Source organism: Tachypleus tridentatus, chromosome 6 (genome assembly GCF_004210375.1).
Source record: "Tachypleus tridentatus isolate NWPU-2018 chromosome 6, ASM421037v1, whole genome shotgun sequence".
NCBI lineage: Eukaryota > Metazoa > Arthropoda > Merostomata > Xiphosura > Limulidae > Tachypleus > Tachypleus tridentatus.
In genome coordinates this window covers 15,919,973-15,938,729 of record NC_134830.1, presented here as the reverse complement: position 1 = coordinate 15,938,729, position 18,757 = coordinate 15,919,973, and the positions used below count along the sequence as shown (strand labels likewise).

The 18,757-nt window shown below is 34.1% G+C and overlaps 1 protein-coding gene across 1 annotated transcript in view; it reads right to left on the bottom strand.

Annotated features, from left to right (window-relative positions):
* The window catches only part of nompC (no mechanoreceptor potential C), a 105,415-nt gene that overhangs the window by 13,574 nt on the left and 73,084 nt on the right, over window positions 1-18,757 (bottom strand). The window contains exons 24-26 of the mRNA XM_076503434.1: window positions 12,574-12,771; window positions 8,019-8,117; window positions 291-398 (exon numbers count right to left, since the gene is read on the bottom strand). Coding sequence (XP_076359549.1) covers window positions 291-398; window positions 8,019-8,117; window positions 12,574-12,771 — 405 coding nt within the window. The remainder of the gene's footprint in view (window positions 1-290; window positions 399-8,018; window positions 8,118-12,573; window positions 12,772-18,757) is intronic.

Here is an 18,757-nt window from a genome sequence, read left to right as displayed (position 1 = left end):
CTAGTAAAACTAGTGTTTGAATGAACAATGCATTGAACGAAGTAAAAAAGGAGATGAACAGATCTTCTGTTAGGGATTTCGTTCGTTAACTGTTTTCATCCGATCCCAGATTATTAAATTACAGATTTTTCTTCCAACAGTTAACATATGAAATTGTTGCATTATAGTGGATATCAGAGATGAAAATATGAAAAATAACATTACAATTTCAATTCGTAGTTCATTGATCTTTGGGAATCAATGTTTAGGCCTATTTGGTAAAGTCACTAGTCAGTGAACGACAAACTCACCGTTTTGTCTGTCATAAGACTGTAAGAATCATGAGGTGAACGTAGCAAAAAGCTTAAAACTTCGTGGTGCCCATTTGCTGCTGCAAACGATAGGGAGACTTTGCCTTCCTGTTAAACAGAAAAATATAGATAATTTTATTTAAATTTTAGTGCTGTATTAAAAATCGAGAACAAAACTGAAATATATATAATACTTTAAGTAAACTTATATTTTTTGCAGATAATCACAACAGTTAGAAATCTGAAAAAAAGACAAAAAAATCTTATACATTACCAAGCAATACGTAGTGATAGCTTTGAAATAATGTAATGTGACTGTATCGTTCGAGTTTAAATGGGCTTACCTCTTGTTACTTAAGCATAGTGGGGTCGAAACGATGATATAATAAGGATGTAACTTAGTTCCATTAGGTTAAAAATTATTTAGTTTTGAAAATAATGCACTGAAATATACAAGCATCTGTTAAAATTAAATACAAAACTGGAAAATATTTAATTTTTCGCTGAATACATTTTGCATAAATTCCAGTGTATTAAGTCAACATGATAATTCCTCAAATTATGAATCGGGAAATATTTGAAATTTGTTTTGACAGGTGAATAAAGTTCAATATAATTACTAAGGTTGTTGAATATATATATATATATGATTTATCAGGAAAGACTTATCCATATATATTTGACACTCACGTGATATTTGATTTCTTATGCTATAATTCAGATGGTTGTTATGAGGACTAATCGACCTGTTAAAAACTACAAAAAAAAAAAGAATCACGTGAGCAAACTTTGTTTAATTCTTTATCACATAGTTCATGGATCTGCAGATCTGTTTCAGTATAACTGAATAGTTTGTATCCTTTTAGTGTTTTCTTAAATAAAATGCTCAGATTATCATCATAAACGTTTAGCCTTATTCCATATCTTTCCCCTGCATAACTTTTAGAATATCATGCTATACTTATACTTTATGATAATAAAGATAAACATTTCTACGATAATATAAACTAAAAACCATTATTATTTTATTCTAAACCAGAACATTATTAAACAAGTTCTACTGGACTACAGAGGGTAACTATTTACAACTATGTAATCCATTAAACGGAAGAGAAAAAGTCGTCATTTATTAAAATATTTATTCGTATGTTTTAAAAATATCTGTAAACGTAATATTAGTTTTATATCAAAAATGTAAAAGAAAACATAACACTTTCGCTCAGTAAATAAAAATCTTATTTACCATGCGAAACATTTTCTTAACCAGGCGACATTTTTGTCATCCAATCACTGTGTTAAAAATATTCTGTGCTAAATGAATCTTTATACAGGATATCATTTTTTTTATAACATGACCAAAATGTCTTCCATTACACATAAGAAATATCTCTGGAATTTGGAGAAATAATTTATTGAAAATGCTAAGTTTAATTATTATTCAGCTACCAGAACTTACATTGAACAAAAAGCCTCCAGTGGAGTAGTGGTACGTCTGTAGACTTATAATTGCTAGAAACCGTGTTTCGATACCCGTGGTGGGCAGAACACAGATAGCCCTTTGTGTAGCTTTGTTCTTAATGGCAAACAAACAAACATTTGATGTTGATTTTTAAAGCATAAAGCTACATAGTGAACTATATGTGCTCTGGCAACCACAGGTATTAAAACCTGGTTTCTAGCGTTGTAAGTTCGAAGACGTACCACTAGGAGGGGGAAGTACTTTAGTACAAAGAACAAGTGTCACGTGACATGATATTAGTATATTGTTTATCACACATCTAATTTCATTTTCTTTCTAAAACAGATACTTTCTGTACAAAGTTGAAAGTTTCCCATTTCCTAATACCATATTGCAAGCAAGTTAAACTGCACTTGCCCTTCGCGGGTCACTGTATACTATGAAGTATATTTAGCATTACAAGATTTCGTGCTCACCATGACTCTTTACAAACAAGGTTCCTCTTATCGCATACTAGTCCATAGAACAATTTACCCAGAATACCACAGAGCTAAACTATATATACTGAAGAAGAGGTCTTATGGTCATGATTAAGTTCTCCCAAGTTTTTGCTTCAGTGTGAAATATATATCATTAAAATATCGTAGTTTTACACCCTGTTTATTTCAAGTCTGCATTTTAGTGCCACTTGTACCACTTTTTCAGGTAAAATATTAAAGATTATTCATATATTAAATGGATCTTTTTATTGCTATTCTTCAAACTTCTTTTTCCTTGTACTCAATGGGTTTTATTTTCCTTGTACTCAATGGGTTTTATTTTACTAACATTTTTCAGTCGAACACTACAATCGTAAAACAAGGGGACAAATGTACCAGTAACAAAAAGATAAGAAGAATACAAGCAAAAAAAAAACTTCTAAAATGTAACATTTTACAGAAATTATGCCATACCATTTCATAACAGCACATTTGAGAACTTTGTGATTATGTACAATAACCAACTGAAAATAATCCTTTCAGACTGTAAATTCTCAGCAGTTTAACTATGGCCAAGATATAGGGAACTTCATATGTATTTAGCTGAGTATTTTTCTAATTACACACCTAATTTTATTATTAATTCGTAGAAAAAAAAGAAAAAATATTTTTCCAGCTAATTCATTTTTTCATTATATTCTACAAGTTACAATATATATGTGTGTATTTTATAAGTTACAATATATATGTGTGTATTTTATAAGTTCTAATATATATGTGTGTATTTTATAAGTTACAATATATATGTGTGTATTTTATAAGTTACAATATATATGTGTGTATTTTATAAGTTCTAATATATATGTGTGTATTTTATAAGTTCTAATATATATGTGTGTATTTTATAAGTTCTAATATATATGTGTGTATTTTATAAGTTCTAATATATATGAATTCGACATGTTCACATAAGAGAAACGATCATCACAAATAAAGTTATGATTGTTTCAAACGACTCCCATTTCTACTTAGCAATAAATAAAACAATTTTAAAACAGTGACATGCTGCTTTCCTTATTTTCACTGTTACTTATGCACATATAACTATATTCTAACTAGAATCACGTATTTCAAGCCACAATTTTAGGTTCAAAGTAATGATATTTTACATCCATACTTATGGCCTTATGTGATATATGTCGTGACAAGTCCTTTCATAGGTATCATGCTTTGAATGCATATGAAGTCACAATACATCATATTAAGTATGCATACGGGTACCTTAAGTTGGATCCACCCAAAAATATTAAAATATGAAACGTAATTTATCCCACACGAAACGATAAAAATGTTGGCTGATATGTGTAATGTGAAAGTTGTACTCTGATAAAACCAATCTTTGTTACATGGTAACTTAAAAATAGCGCATTTATACAGAAATGACAACATAAAATAATTCATATCAATCGAGTAATCATGGTTCTTTCACCGTTTCCATCAAGCAGATCGTGGATTTCTACGTGTGCGAAGGGAATGAGTAACCCTACAATCTGAAATTCCTACAACAAATTTGACTTTGACATATCTGACTTCAGATATACAAGTTCTTTAAATGCAAATGTATTTAACAGATCTTCCTTTAAGGAATTATATAGATGAAAACGTTTTAGTCTTATTCTCTGCATAGAAAATTCATGTACCAAGCATGAATGTCTTAGTTAGTTAGTTATCACCATTAAATTCCATCTAGGAACATAGGGCCACAATCGCTTACGGATTCTTCAACAAGTATTTAAGTGAGTAGGTTGTTAGCCCACTGCACCGAGCCGTCCCTAATTTAACAGTGTAAGACTAGAGGGAAGGCAGCTAGTCATCATCACCCACCGCCAACTCTTGAGCTACTCTTTTACCAACGAATAGTGGGATTGACTGTAACATTATAACGCCCCCACGGCTGGGAGGGCGAGCATGTTTGGCGCAACGCGGGCACGAACCCGCGACCCTCGGATTACGAGTCGCACGCCTTACGCGCTAGGCCACGCCAGGCCAATGAATGTCTCATCTTTAATTAAATATATAGTTTTCTAAGTAACACTTGCGTTAGTAAAACAATGCAACACGTTCTAAAAATATTTAAATTTTTAGATCACAAAGACTGGTTTTGTTGTTACGTAAGCACATTATATAAAGGGTTTTCTATTAATGAATAATTCCTCATGTTTTACAAGTTTCGAGTCTGTTGAATAAATGTTTCCTATGTTACTGATATCCTGTTGATTTTCTTCATTGCAGAGGTGTTGCTTTTTAAGTCATTTCATCAGCACGTTTACCCTACCTTATTACGGTGTCGCTTCTTGTACGTCAATTCATTACCAGGATTAGTACACTTTATTACTGTGTAACTTCTTGCCTGCCGGTACATGACCACAATTAATATACTATATTCTAGTGCAGTTTCTTCTAGGTCAATACAGTATCACAGTTAGCTTACTTTATTACGATGGTGGGTATTGTAGGACAGTTATTTGACACAGTTGATTCATTGCAGTATCGTTTATTATAAATCAGTATATTACCACAGGTAGCTTATTTAATGGTATAACATTTTTGTAGTCCGTTAATTACCAGAATTGATATTATAGTATTGTTGTTCTTTTGTTGCCGGATGTTTTAGATTATCTGGTGGAAATAATGCAATGCACAGTCCACGTAAAGATAATAAATTACATCATTTTCTTCTTTAACGTTTCTATAAGACTGAACACTTTTACATTTCTGTTAATTGTTGCAAGCCTGCGTTATAAGTGATGTTAACTAATACAAAACAAATCAACTTACTTTTACAAAATAATTCGATAAACTGTAGCAAGCGCCGCACTAGATACTTCACGAAAACACATTGACGGATTAAACTTTCTAGCTTGAAAACAATGTCTCCTTCAGAATCTTTCAGTTCGTTCCACTCTTCTGATGTATAATCTAGCTTCTAGAAACACTTAACGTCACATCCTTAGAACTTTCTTGTTGTTCTAGGTTTATGTTATTAAACCTTTTGACCTGAACGTCATTATTAAAAAAAATCTGTTTTTTAACTAGCATTCAAATTTAATCATTTAAAATATGTCCTATAGTAGTGTATTTTCATGTGGCTGCATTTCTTGCAGATCATTTCGTTACTTCATTTAGCTTATCTTATCGGTGTGGATTTTCTTGTAGATAAGTGCATTTCCACAATTGATGTGTTTGTTTTTGTGTAGGTTAGTTCCTTAATACAATTTTTCTACATTATGGTGTGGCCTTTGTTGCAGGCTAATTCATTACTGAAGTTAAGTTATTTTATCAATTCGTTAATGTAGTTAATTTCTTCATTGGTGTGGCTTTTCTTGTAGACCATTTTATTACTACAGTTAGTTTACCTTATTGTGTGGTGTGTTTTGTAGGTTAGCTCATTACTACAGTTAGATCACTTTATCAGTTTATTACCACAGTTAGTTTACCTTATTGTGTGGTGTGTTTTGTAGGTTAGCTCATTACTACAGTTAAATCACTTTATCAGTTTATTACTACAGTTAGTTTACCTTATTGTGTGGTGTGTTTTGTAGGTTAGCTCATTACTACAGTTAGATCACTTTATCAGTTTATTACTACAGTTAGTTTACCTTATTGTGTGGTGTGTTTTGTAGGTTAGCTCATTACTACAGTTAGATCACTTTATCAGTTTATTACCACAGTTAATTTACCTTATTGTGTGGTGTGTTTTGTAGGTTAGCTCATTACTACAGTTAGATCACTTTATCAGTTTATTACCACAGTTAGTTTACCTTATTGTGTGGTGTGTTTTGTAGGTTAGCTCATTACCACAGTTAGATCACTTTATCAGTTTATTATCACAGTTAGCTTACGATACGGATGTGTTTTTTTGTTTTGTTTGTAGTTCAGCTGATTATTACAGTTAGTTTACTTTATTGATGTGGATTCTCTTGTAGTTCAGTTCATTATCACAGTTGGCTTATTTTACTGGTGTGTTGTTTCTTGTAGGTCCGTTCATTACCACAGTTAGTTTATTTTACTGGTGTGTTGTTTCTTGTAGGTCAGTTCATTACCGCAGTTAGTTTATTTTATTGGTGTGTTGTTTCTTGTAGGTCAGTTCATTACCACAGTTAGTTTATTTTACTGGTGTGTTGTTTTTTGTAGACCAGTTGATTACCACAGTTAGTTTATTTTGCTGGTGTGTTGTTTCTTGAAGGTCAGTTCATTACCACAGTTAGTTTATTTTATTGGTGTGTTGTTTCTTGTAGACCAGTTGATTACCACAGTTAGTTTATTTTGCTGGTGTGTTGTTTCTTGTAGGTCAGTTCATTACCACAGTTGGCTTATTTTATTGGTGTGTTGTTTCTTGTAGGCCAGTTCATTACCACAGTTAGTTTATTTTACTGGTGTGTTGTTTCTTGTAGACCAGTTGATTACCACAGTTAGTTTATTTTATTGGTGTGTTGTTTCTTGTAGGCCAGTTCATTACCACAGTTAGTTTATTTTACTGGTGTGTTGTTTCTTGTAGACCAGTTGATTACCACAGTTAGTTTATTTTGCTGGTGTGTTGTTTCTTGTAGGTCAGTTCATTACCACAGTTGGTTTATTTTATTGGTGTGTTGTTTCTTGTAGGCCAGTTCATTACCACAGTTAGTTTATTTTACTGGTGTGTTGTTTCTTGTAGACCAGTTGATTACCACAGTTAGTTTATTTTGCTGGTGTGTTGTTTCTTGAAGGTCAGTTCATTACCACAGTTAGTTTATTTTGCTGGTGTGTTGTTTCTTGTAGGTCAGTTCATTACCACAGTTGGCTTATTTTATTGGTGTGTTGTTTCTTGTAGGTCCGTTCATTACCACAGTTAGTTTATTTTACTGGTGTGTTGTTTCTTGTAGGTCAGTTCATTACCACAGTTAGTTTATTTTATTGGTGTGTTGTTTCTTGTAGGTCAGTTCATTACCACAGTTAGTTTATTTTACTGGTGTGTTGTTTTTGTAGACCAGTTGATTACCACAGTTAGTTTATTTTGCTGGTGTGTTGTTTCTTGAAGGTCAGTTCATTACCACAGTTAGTTTATTTTATTGGTGTGTTGTTTCTTGTAGACCAGTTGATTACCACAGTTAGTTTATTTTGCTGGTGTGTTGTTTCTTGTAGGTCAGTTCATTACCACAGTTGGTTTATTTTATTGGTGTGTTGTTTCTTGTAGGCCAGTTCATTACCACAGTTAGTTTATTTTACTGGTGTGTTGTTTCTTGTAGACCAGTTGATTACCACAGTTAGTTTATTTTGCTGGTGTGTTGTTTCTTGTAGGTCAGTTCATTACCACAGTTGGCTTATTTTATTGGTGTGTTGTTTCTTGTAGGCCAGTTCATTACCACAGTTAGTTTATTTTACTGGTGTGTTGTTTCTTGTAGACCAGTTGATTACCACAGTTAGTTTATTTTGCTGGTGTGTTGTTTCTTGTAGGTCAGTTCATTACCACAGTTGGCTTATTTTATTGGTGTGTTGTTTCTTGTAGGCCAGTTCATTACCACAGTTAGTTTATTTTACTGGTGTGTTGTTTCTTGTAGACCAGTTGATTACCACAGTTAGTTTATTTTGCTGGTGTGTTGTTTCTTGAAGGTCAGTTCATTACCACAGTTAGTTTATTTTGCTGGTGTGTTGTTTCTTGTAGGTCAGTTCATTACCACAGTTAGTTTATTTATACACTAATCACACAAATGTTTTAAATAGGGAAGTGGTTACACTATACACTAATCATACCTTTGTTTTAGATAGGGAAGAAGCTCCACTCTCTATCAGGAACTGGACTGCTTCCAAATATCCTCCACACGCTGTGTGATGTAAAGCTGTCCAGCCATTCTGTTAACGGTAATCACAACAACATTATCAAATACGTTGGTTAGTTTTATCATTCACATATATAATGAAAATGTGAGAATAAAGGTTATCTACATATAAACAGTTGCCATGTCCCAATTGATTGTACATAAAAGAAAGGTGGATTACAGTTAAAAAAATTAATTGAATTTATTCTACAAATTCCCTTAATACACATCCGAATTTGAAGTTATTGCGAACTGAATAAATGGTCTACAGGTGGTCTGGTCCGGCATGGCCAGGTGGTTAAGGGGCACAACATCTTAATCTAAAGGTCGCGGGATCGAATCCCCGTCACACCAAACATGCTCTCCCTTTCAGCTGTGAGGGCGTTATAATGTTACAGTCAATCCCACTACTAGTTGGTAAAAGAATAGCCCAAGAGTTGACGGCGGGTGGTGATGACTAGCTGCTTTACTTCTAGTCTTATACTGCTGAATTAAGGACGGCTAGCGCAAATAGCCCTCGTGTTACTTTGCGCAAAAATTCAAAACAAACAAACTGCGGACGGTATTTTTCATTGCTTTAGACATTACTAGTAACATTTAAATTTCCCCCTATAAATAATAAGTGTAACATATTTTGTACCTAAATCTGGCGCATTCTCGTCTGTCCCATCACTTCTCTCGGGACAAATTAATAAGCGTAAGAAAAGTTATATTTCAGATCGTTTGTTTGATTTTTTTTTTGGAACATTCGCTCAAAGCTTATGCCCAATAGTTACTTGCACTAAGGAAGGCAAGTAGTTAACAGTACCCACAGACAACTTTTGATCCATTTTCGTCTGAACGAATAATAGGATTTGACTGTCACCCTTATAATGCATCAACATCCTTAGCGCGTGGAGCGCGGGATTTTTCGAATTTTTTTTGGTAACTGGACACAAACGTTTAAAACTCGGTATTCAACTCCGACACGTTAGCCGTTAGGCTGAACTTGGTCATTTGTGGAGCAATCACGAAACAGAAAAGTAATACCTAACTTCACAATTTGTATTTGACGTGTGTTTTCGGTCATTTTCTTCACATCCCGTTCCTTTCAGTTACCAGCATTGTAGTCTCACGTGCTTCACTACAAGCCTGGTGCCTAGATGCAAGACTGGGTTTGGTCACTGGACATTGGTAATTCTCATATAACAAGGAATAATTTGTTCGAAATAATTTTAAAAATAAAATGTTATGGATTGTTTTGAATTTTGCCCAAAGCTACACGAGGTCTATCTGCGCTAGCCGTCCATAATTTAGCAATGTAAGACTAGAGGGAAGGCAGCTAGTCATCACCACCCACAGCCAACTCTTGAGCTACTCTTTTATACCAACGAATAGTGGGATTAACCGTCACATTATAACGCCGTCACGGCTGAAAGAGCGAGCATGTTTGGCGTGACGGAGATTCAAACCCGCGACCCTCAGATTACAAGTCGTGTGCCTTAACCACCTGGCCATGCCCGGCATAAATAGGTTATTAAAATACGTAAAATTGAAGATTTTTCTATGTTTAAAAATATAAAAAGGTGTTTAATGTTTGTTAAATTGACCACTTAAATAACTCATAGGAATCGGTTTACAAACACCACAAAATCAGTCGTATCAAACATTATAGATATTACAACAATTAAAAGCCCTGAAGGATGAAAACTTCCAAAAAATAGTTTAAAAGAACGTTTGTTTTGTTTCTTTTCTAGAGCAAAGCCACACTGGGCCATCTGTTGTCCCCACTGCAGAGAATTGAATCACAAATTTTAGCGTTGTAAGTCCATAGACTCGCTACTGTCTTCTCTGAGAAAAAAGGATGTCATCAAACACTACTGATAAAAAAATATAGATATTGATAAGATATTAAGATTAAAATTTCAGTCCGTCTGGGTAGTTGTAAGTAATGTGTGCAAACCTATATTTTATATTCTGAATCACCAAGAAAGGACGCAAAAACCACCAAGAGTTATCATAAAGAAAGAGGGATTTTCTAATTTTTGTACACGATTGTGTGTCAGATGTAAGTTAAACACAAAGCTACAAACATTGCACCTAGTAACTTAATTAAACAAAATCTTTATGTATCATAATACGTGTAAACAACAAATCGCAAATACTAAACTTTCTACACACTACAACAAATCCACATAACGTACATACTTTCTAAACTTTAAACTGCGTGTTGTATACTAATAATTTACAAAAATAAAATGATAGAACGGTCCAACTTCAACTGAAAAGGTTAAAATAAAACAAAAACAACATATAATTAAAAAAACTTTTGTAGTAGTTGAAATTGTATTTTGCTTACAGATATAGGGCTAGTTTGTTTTGAATTTCGCGCAAAGCTAGCCGTCCCTAATTTATCAGTATTAGACTAAAGGAAAGGCAAGCAGTCATCACCACCCACTGCCAACTTTTGGACTGCTTTTTTTATCAACAAATAGTGAAGTTGAGCGTCACATTATAACAACCCCATAATTGAAAGAGTGAACATCTTTGGTGTAACGGGAATTCGAACTCGTGACCCCCGGAGTAGGAGGCGACTGCCTTAACCACCTGGCCGTGCCGGACAATATAGTTCTGACTATCTCAACCTAACACGACTAGATTCACGTATTGTTTGTGGATTTTACTAGAATCAAAAAGTCTTTAAAACGAGGTCAATTTTAGTTATTAAATTTTCTTCATAAAATGAAACCCGAATACATTTCATATTGTTGAATATCTCATCTGTTGGTAACACTTGTATAAAACAAGCGGTAAACTGTTGTAATGCTATCACAATTGAGGATTTACAGCGATTTGTTTATGTTTTTGTCTTAAAATAATCTTGAGTCATTAGTAAGCACAAATAAACTCCCTCATGTTAAAATTTTCATTTGATTTTGTTTTGTTTGTTTCAGAAATTAGGACAAAGTTACACAACATACTAGGATTATCTCTGCATATAGCTTTGTTTGATATATATATATATGAAATATGCTCTACAACAGGTATCTACAAATCGGTGTACATAATTTTGAAGTAATAGGCGATTCAACAGCACCCACCGCCAACTATTGAGCTATTCTTGTTAAATTGAGTAGTGGGATTTAACCATCAGTCCTATAAGACGTTGTTTGTGGAATTTCTCGCACAACTTCTTGAGGGTTATCTTAGCTAATTAACTTAACGCATAAACTCAAAGTGTAAAACGCATTTTCACAGGATTTCACTGCTCGCGGGAGATTATAAAAATTATTACTTCTTACATCTTAAAAAACAGTTATTCTAGATTTAAAAGTATACAGTCATCTAGACGACCTAGTGTTTAAAAATGCAAATACAATTATCAGCTGTTTTTATTTCATTGTGACGTTTTATAAAATAAACTTATTAATAAAACTGCATATCTATTTATTCATGTTCTACATTATTTTCAAGCGGTAAATATGAATATAAAAGGTGAATATACTTTCTTAAATTACCCAGTTAGAAAGTTAAACTTCTATTTTTAAATACATACTACATTTCATAACCATAAGATATATATAGTACTATTAGTTATAAATAATAACAACAAAATGACAACATACGTTCTTTAATTCCAAATTATTATTGTTTGTTTACTTCCAACAATTTGCTGTGTGTCCGTCTTGGGAAATACAGCTTCGAATTTTAACATTAGAAGCCATAAAGTTTACCTTTTAGTCACCAGGGGACCACGATATCAGTATCATTATCTATGTTATACGTTCCGAATGTACCCGTTTAAACTTTTATTTGATAAACGTCTGTGTGTGTGTGTGTCCGCTTATAACTAGTGAAGTGATGGACTGATTATCACCAAACCTAACATGCATCTTTAGGGCTCTCGGGAAGTGAAATCGGGAGCCGGCGTTCGATCTGACTATTTATATATCTCTCTATGCTTCAATGGCTTCCTCTTGCGTTGAACGTGTACATCAGCTACTACCCATTGTATCGTTTCTATTCATCATTCTGTAGTAGGACGAAATACTTTAATATTTTAAACTATTCGCTAATCGATTCAATCCAAGGTGATCAACCATCGTATTTCTGACGCTGATATGGTAAGCGTGATCTTGTTACATACACAACTTTCTTAACTTTGTAAACGAACGTCCACACCGCGGGAATCAGTGGTAAAAGCAAACAAACGTTTGTATGAATGACCCTAAGGTGTTTCACAATATGATGGAATAGTTTTTGGATCCGTTTCATGAATAGAGCTGCGAATAAACAGGTCGTTTCTTAACGCTGTTGACAGCCACACTCGCTACTGCAGTGGTGATATTATATATTGAAATTAATATCCTCTGCCATTTTCTCCCTACAGAAACTCATCAAGTCAACTTGTCTGTCGATATTTTTGCACTTATTCATGCTACCTATTATTTCGCTTTTAATACCCAGTATCTATCTATAGCTTTATGTGATACCACTTGTTATAACCTTACGTTATCAGCGGCGTTGATATCTGCGTTTTGTCCTAGGAGCAGTCCCAGCATATCTTTGTGACCGTTAGCAGCGGCTAGATGTAGAGGAGTTCGACCAGTTCTATCCGTGGCTTGCAGGAGCTCCGTCCCCCGGCTCAGCAACAGCCCTACTACACTCATGTGTCCTCCTTGCGCAGCGAGATGTAAGGGGATTGTGCCCTGTAAAAATAAAAAGGCTTCTCCAAGTTATCTTTAGATATATGTAATGAAAAAAAGAGCTTTGCATTTTCATCATTGTTCTTATTTTCTATATCATATCCAAAACTAAAAAAACATGACACTACAAGCATCGACAATCTATTTAGCAAGTGCATGGTCTTCAGAAATAGCGAAAGAAGATAGAGGGTGCTTTACATTAACTTTAAAATATCTTGTTGAATATCCCTCCTTCTAGAAATTGGATCTTGATATCGGTGGTAGAAACAACACAAATAACAAACTATGTACCTTTGTGCCTACCTACAAAAGAGCAGATAAGTACCTTGTTGGAAAATGTCTTTACTGAAAAAGTCACTCCCCGCTTATTGGGAATGATTGTTCTATAGGGCCATAATATTGAGCTACTGACCACATGAATCTGATATACCATCAGCACCCACTGTGTTAAGAGCTAGTCATTAGGCTGCTCTGGGATGTTTTAGAAACAAACGTATAATATAATTGGAGACAGAGTATTCAGTTTAAAAAATAGCGGTCTATTAACTTCTATCTCAGTCTTAAACAATAATAGTAGGTTACGAAAGGGTAGAAAATAAACGAATGATATCATATGTTACCTTCAAAATCAATTTTTGACAGATTTGCCTAGGTATTTACTTCAAGATGAGAAAAACGGTGTTCTGATATTTATGGAACAACATTATGACAGGGAAGTTTCAAAATATATTTGAGGTCAAAACACTGACCAGTATATGTGCATTTTAGCTGTTTGTCATGTTTATTACCTAATGATCACTTCTAATACAGATGTAGTAAATTTTTCTTACGACACATGAACCAGAATAGTTTTTAACATTTTTTAACTTTCTAGTTGATTGTAATATTTTCTCATTGATTCTACAGTTATAAAAGTAAGTGTAAATCAATCATTAGGTTAGCTGTTGGCTTTGTGGCAAAATGTCTACTAAGCTAAAAAAATAAATTAATTACAAAACTTTCAGTTATATTTACGAGTGTAAGATAAAATTGCCGTTTTCATTGCCACTGACTTATTTATCAACGAAAAAGCCCTCCGCAAGTACAGCGGTAAGTTTACGGATTTATAACGCTAAAATCAGGGGTTAGATTCTCCTCGGTGCGCTCAGCAGATAGCCCAATGTGGCTTTGATATAAGAAAACACACACACACATATCAACAATAAGGGCCCGGCATGGCCAGGTGGTTAAGGTACTCGACTCGTAAGCCGAACGTAGCGGGTTCGAATCCCCGCCAAACCAAATATGCTCGCCCTTTCATTCGTTGAAGTGTTATAATGCGACGGTCAATCCCGTTTTTGGTTGGCAAAAGAATAGCCTCAGAGTTGGAGATGGGCGGTGATGACTAGCTGCCTTCCCTCTAGTCTTACACTGTTAAGCTACGGACGGCTAGCGCAGATAGTCCTCGTGTAGCTTTGCGCGAAATTCAAAACAAACAAACAAACAAATCAATCAATGATAAGAAAACATGCTATTAATAAAATAATTTGAGTCTCCCAGTGGCACAACGGTATGTCTGCGTAGTCGCACCTTTAAAAATTCGAGTTTCGATTCCCATAGTGGGCAGAGCATAGATAGTCCATTTCCTTGCTTTGTGTTTAATTTTAAACAAACAAACAAAAATAATTTAAACACAATATTTTAGTTAAAAATAAATTCAGTTGAAAACCTTGGATAGAAGTAGGTTCGGCCTGGCATGGCCTAGCGCGTAAGGCGTGCGACTCGTAATCCGAGGGTCGCGGGTTCGCGCCCGCGTCGCGCTAAACATGCTCGCCCTCCCAGCCGTGGGGGCGTTATAATGTGACGGTCAATCCCACTATTCGTTTGTAAAAGAGTAGCCCAAGAGTTGGCGGTGGGTGGTGATGACTAGCTGCCTTCCCTCTAGTCTTACACTGCTAAATTAGGGACGGCTAGCACAGATAGCCCTCGAGTAGCTTTGTGCGAAATTCCAAAAAAAAAAAAAAAAAAAACAGAAGTAGGTTTTTAGATATGTTAATTATTCAAACCCTTCTGTAATTTTGCTTAGCTAATCAATATATTTTGATTTTTGTGACCAGCCTTGAAAATCAGACCTAGCGCAGTTTTTGCGGATTGTTTGATGTTATGCCCAAAGATACAAAACTGACTACCTGTGTTTTGTCCAGCAAGGACATTAAAATCATATTTTAGCGGTATAAACTTTCTGACTCCCCACTGAGTTACCGGGATTATTGTAAAAAGTTTTATCCTTTACGATGACCTATTTTTATTGGTACGACTGGTTCTCTGAACCAATATCTAGCCGCAAATACATTTTTATTTTAGAGCAAAACCACATTAGGTTATCTGCTGTTACAGGAAAAAAAAACAGCATAATTTACATTTAGAGTCATAAAATGATTAATTAAAACAAATTACTTTGTATTAGCTGGAGAAAGAAAGCTTGGCTGTTGATAGATTACGCATCAGCGGCCATGTTGCTGACATTTTGTAACAATACTTAAATATACCTTGTGCCATTAACAATGTATGAGTGACTTATATATGCCTAAACATTATTTATATTCTTAATAGCAATAAAAGTTCTGTAATTTATCACAGGGGACTATAACAAGATCAGCAATTAGTTACTTTTAAGCTCGTTGGCATTAGCTGGTTTTATGCATTCCTAGTTTTCTAAAGATGGGAATTTCTCATGTCATTTTAATAATTCCTCGAAATCAAATGAAAAGCTTCTGGCAGCAAGGGGAAAGTTAATTTGATACTACAAGATGTTCAAAGGTTTTATTTATTAAATTTGATGTCACTATAAATAAGATTTAAAAAAACTTTTATTTTGCAGATGATTTTGAACCTATGTTTCTGCTCCATTGTGGCGTCGTCAGGACTTGTACAGGGTGTTCGGAAAGTCACTGTGCACCTATATATTTACTAACAGACAAAACTGCACAGTGACTTTCCGAACACCCTGTATAATAAGAAACATTTCAATGTTATCAGATTTTCAATATAGACACTCATTTCTGTGGCTCCCTCTAATTCCAAATAAAGTAACAATCATTGTTATTTTTTCAGCTCTCTAGAGTTATTATTTTATAGCATTTTGTGTAAAACTACTTTTGTCAATGTCAAAAAAATGAATATTCAAGAGGATGCGCTGTATGGTCAGTCTCTTGGGGATAAAGGTTTCTTTCAGATCTCACCCTATCAGGCTAATAATATATCAAATGTATCTATTTAAGGTTGCTTATGTCTTATCTTCCGTGAATCCGATTTCGTTTATTCAAAAGGTTTTTTGTTTTTTGTTTAGTTTCTTTCCATATATATGACCACACAAGATCATACGTGTTGAACACGGTTTATTGTATACTTTGGTGTCTCTAAATAAAAAACATTATATTTAAATATTTCAGTCTTTAAACACATACAAAACATACTTAAAAGGTTCAGACACAAATTAATCCTGGCTAGGTAAAAGAACTATTCTTAGCTGAAGAAACTCGATATTTACTTATTACATACTGACTAAATTTGATATCTAATCACTTCTATTCTTTTAAACAACGATATCTATATATGTAAAACTATAATTTTCAACTTTGCTTCCCAAGTTAATCAGCGGTAAGTTTGTATGCTTATAATATTGAAATATAAGGTCAGATTTGTAACGGTTTTATTGTTATACATTTATTTTAATAGGTATATTCATTTCATTTTAATGCGTGTCACGTACACTGTTCAAATGTGTATTGCGCAAGTTCCACTTGTTCTCTACATTTAGAGAAGATTTTCGAGAGTACAAATCAACAATATATGTTTTACGAAAGCATTAGCCACTAGCGTATCTTGAATATTGTTGCCAAGATTATAAATCTTCGCGCCAATAGATAGTTTTAGAATATTGTTTGGTCGCTACAGTCAGTATATTATAAGCCTCAGAAGCTACAGGGTGTTCAGAAAGTCACTGTGCACTTATTTATTTATTAACAGACATGTTTCAATATAGAATACAGGAGGTAAATATGAATGACAATTACAAACAATGTTGAAAGTTACCCCTGTTGACATCAATACAGGCTTGGATCCTTCTTATTTTGTTTCTAAACACCGCTATCAGTTGCTGGCATGAAATAGACTGAATGAATGCTGTTATCGCTGCTTTCAAAACTGCACAGTGACTTTCCGAACACCCTGTATAATTGTGACAAACGCTTATTAATCATAAAACTAGAGATATTTGAACGTTTATAGATTTCGAGCACTAGAAAGTTAAGCGATTTAACTTCGGACGTTTGTATTTCTATAAGGACATCAGATATTGTTGTTGGAATGAGCTCACGTATGAAAAATAGAGCTAGCTAGTATCCCCGCCAAGTGAAGTGTATTGATGTATCAACATAAAATTAATTTGCTCGTGATGGACCTGGACCGTTGGTAAAATATTCAGTTCTAGATCAGATAAAAGATTGAATATTGTTTGCGAGTTTGTAATATTTTTGTATATAAATAATTATATGTAATAATCGTTATTATAAATAGTATGTTTTTTGTGTATTAAAATATGTGTGTATTAAGAAAGAATTGTGTGTATCAGAATTGTTGGCAAATATAGACTTGATACATATTGACATTCAATCAACTTCTAAATTCAAGTTAAAATTTCTGGCTATTTGAAATCTTAATACGTTATGTACGTAACATAAATCAGAGACTCGTCCGAGATACGTCAAATGCGTAACATAACAGATTCTTGCAGTGGACACTGCACAGCCAGCTCCTTGTGGGATTTTGTACTTAAAAATAATTCTTAACACTTTTCTTATTTCAAAAGCAAGAAAGTACATTAAAAGGAGTACAAATAATGTACATTATTTATTGTTAAAAGGGTTTAAATTACAATTAATTATAGAGAATAACTGACCATAGTTACTTATACAGGTGTGTAAATAGTGTTCCAATATGTATTAAAGCACAGAAAAGAGCAAAAATATTAATTGATAGAAAGAGTTCAATATACAAATGAATAGACTGAAAAAGTAGGAGAAAGTCAGCATTATATTGTGACAGCGAAGTCTCTTCCCAGATTTTGGAGTTCAATCGCACATGTTTGGCAGTATATAGTTCAGCCCACGTGGTTCTGTCGCTAATTCCGAACCACCTTCCTATTGCAGTAGGCCCAGCATAGCCAAGTGATTAAGGAATTCGACTCGTAATCTGAGGCTCGCGAGTTCAAATCCCCGTTGCTCGCCCTTTCAGCCGTGGGGACGTTATAAAGTGACAGTGAATCCCACTATTCATTGCTAAAAGAGTAGCACAAGAGATGGCTGGGCAGTGGGTAGTGACAACTAGCTGCTTTCCCTCCAGTCTTATTCTGCTTACTTAGGGACGGCTAGCGCAAATAGCCCTCCTGTAGCTTTGCGCGAAATTCATAACAATTATTATCTATATAATACGTCGCTCGTATGTGACGTAATAAACTGTATTAATTAAAAGAAAAATGTTCCTAGTGAAAGAAAAAGAGTGCATCTGCATTCGAACATTGTTACTTGACAGATTTAAATAAAACATATTTCAGCTGTATAAAGTGATGTATTACACTAGCAAGAAAGAAAGAAAAGGTATTTTTGAAAATACAACAACACTTCCTGGTCTAAGAATAGAGAGAATACGTAATAGGACATGTGGTTCTTCATTAGAATCACTTCAAAATTCATCGATTATGAAATTCTCGCCGAAAATTTTCCTTTTTCACGCTGAGAAATCTGATCGAATGATGTAGTCTACTTTGCTGAACCATACGATACTCATTTTTGTCTCGTGTTCCCAGTAGAGAAAAGATATAAAAGAAGCCACTTCAATACTTTGATAATCTAACCGTGATGGCGGGAAGTTGTTTTTTTTCGAAACTTTTTTTTTGTATGGTAACTTTAAGAAAATCCTTTCCATTTACTTTGTCCAGGAGCATCGAGAA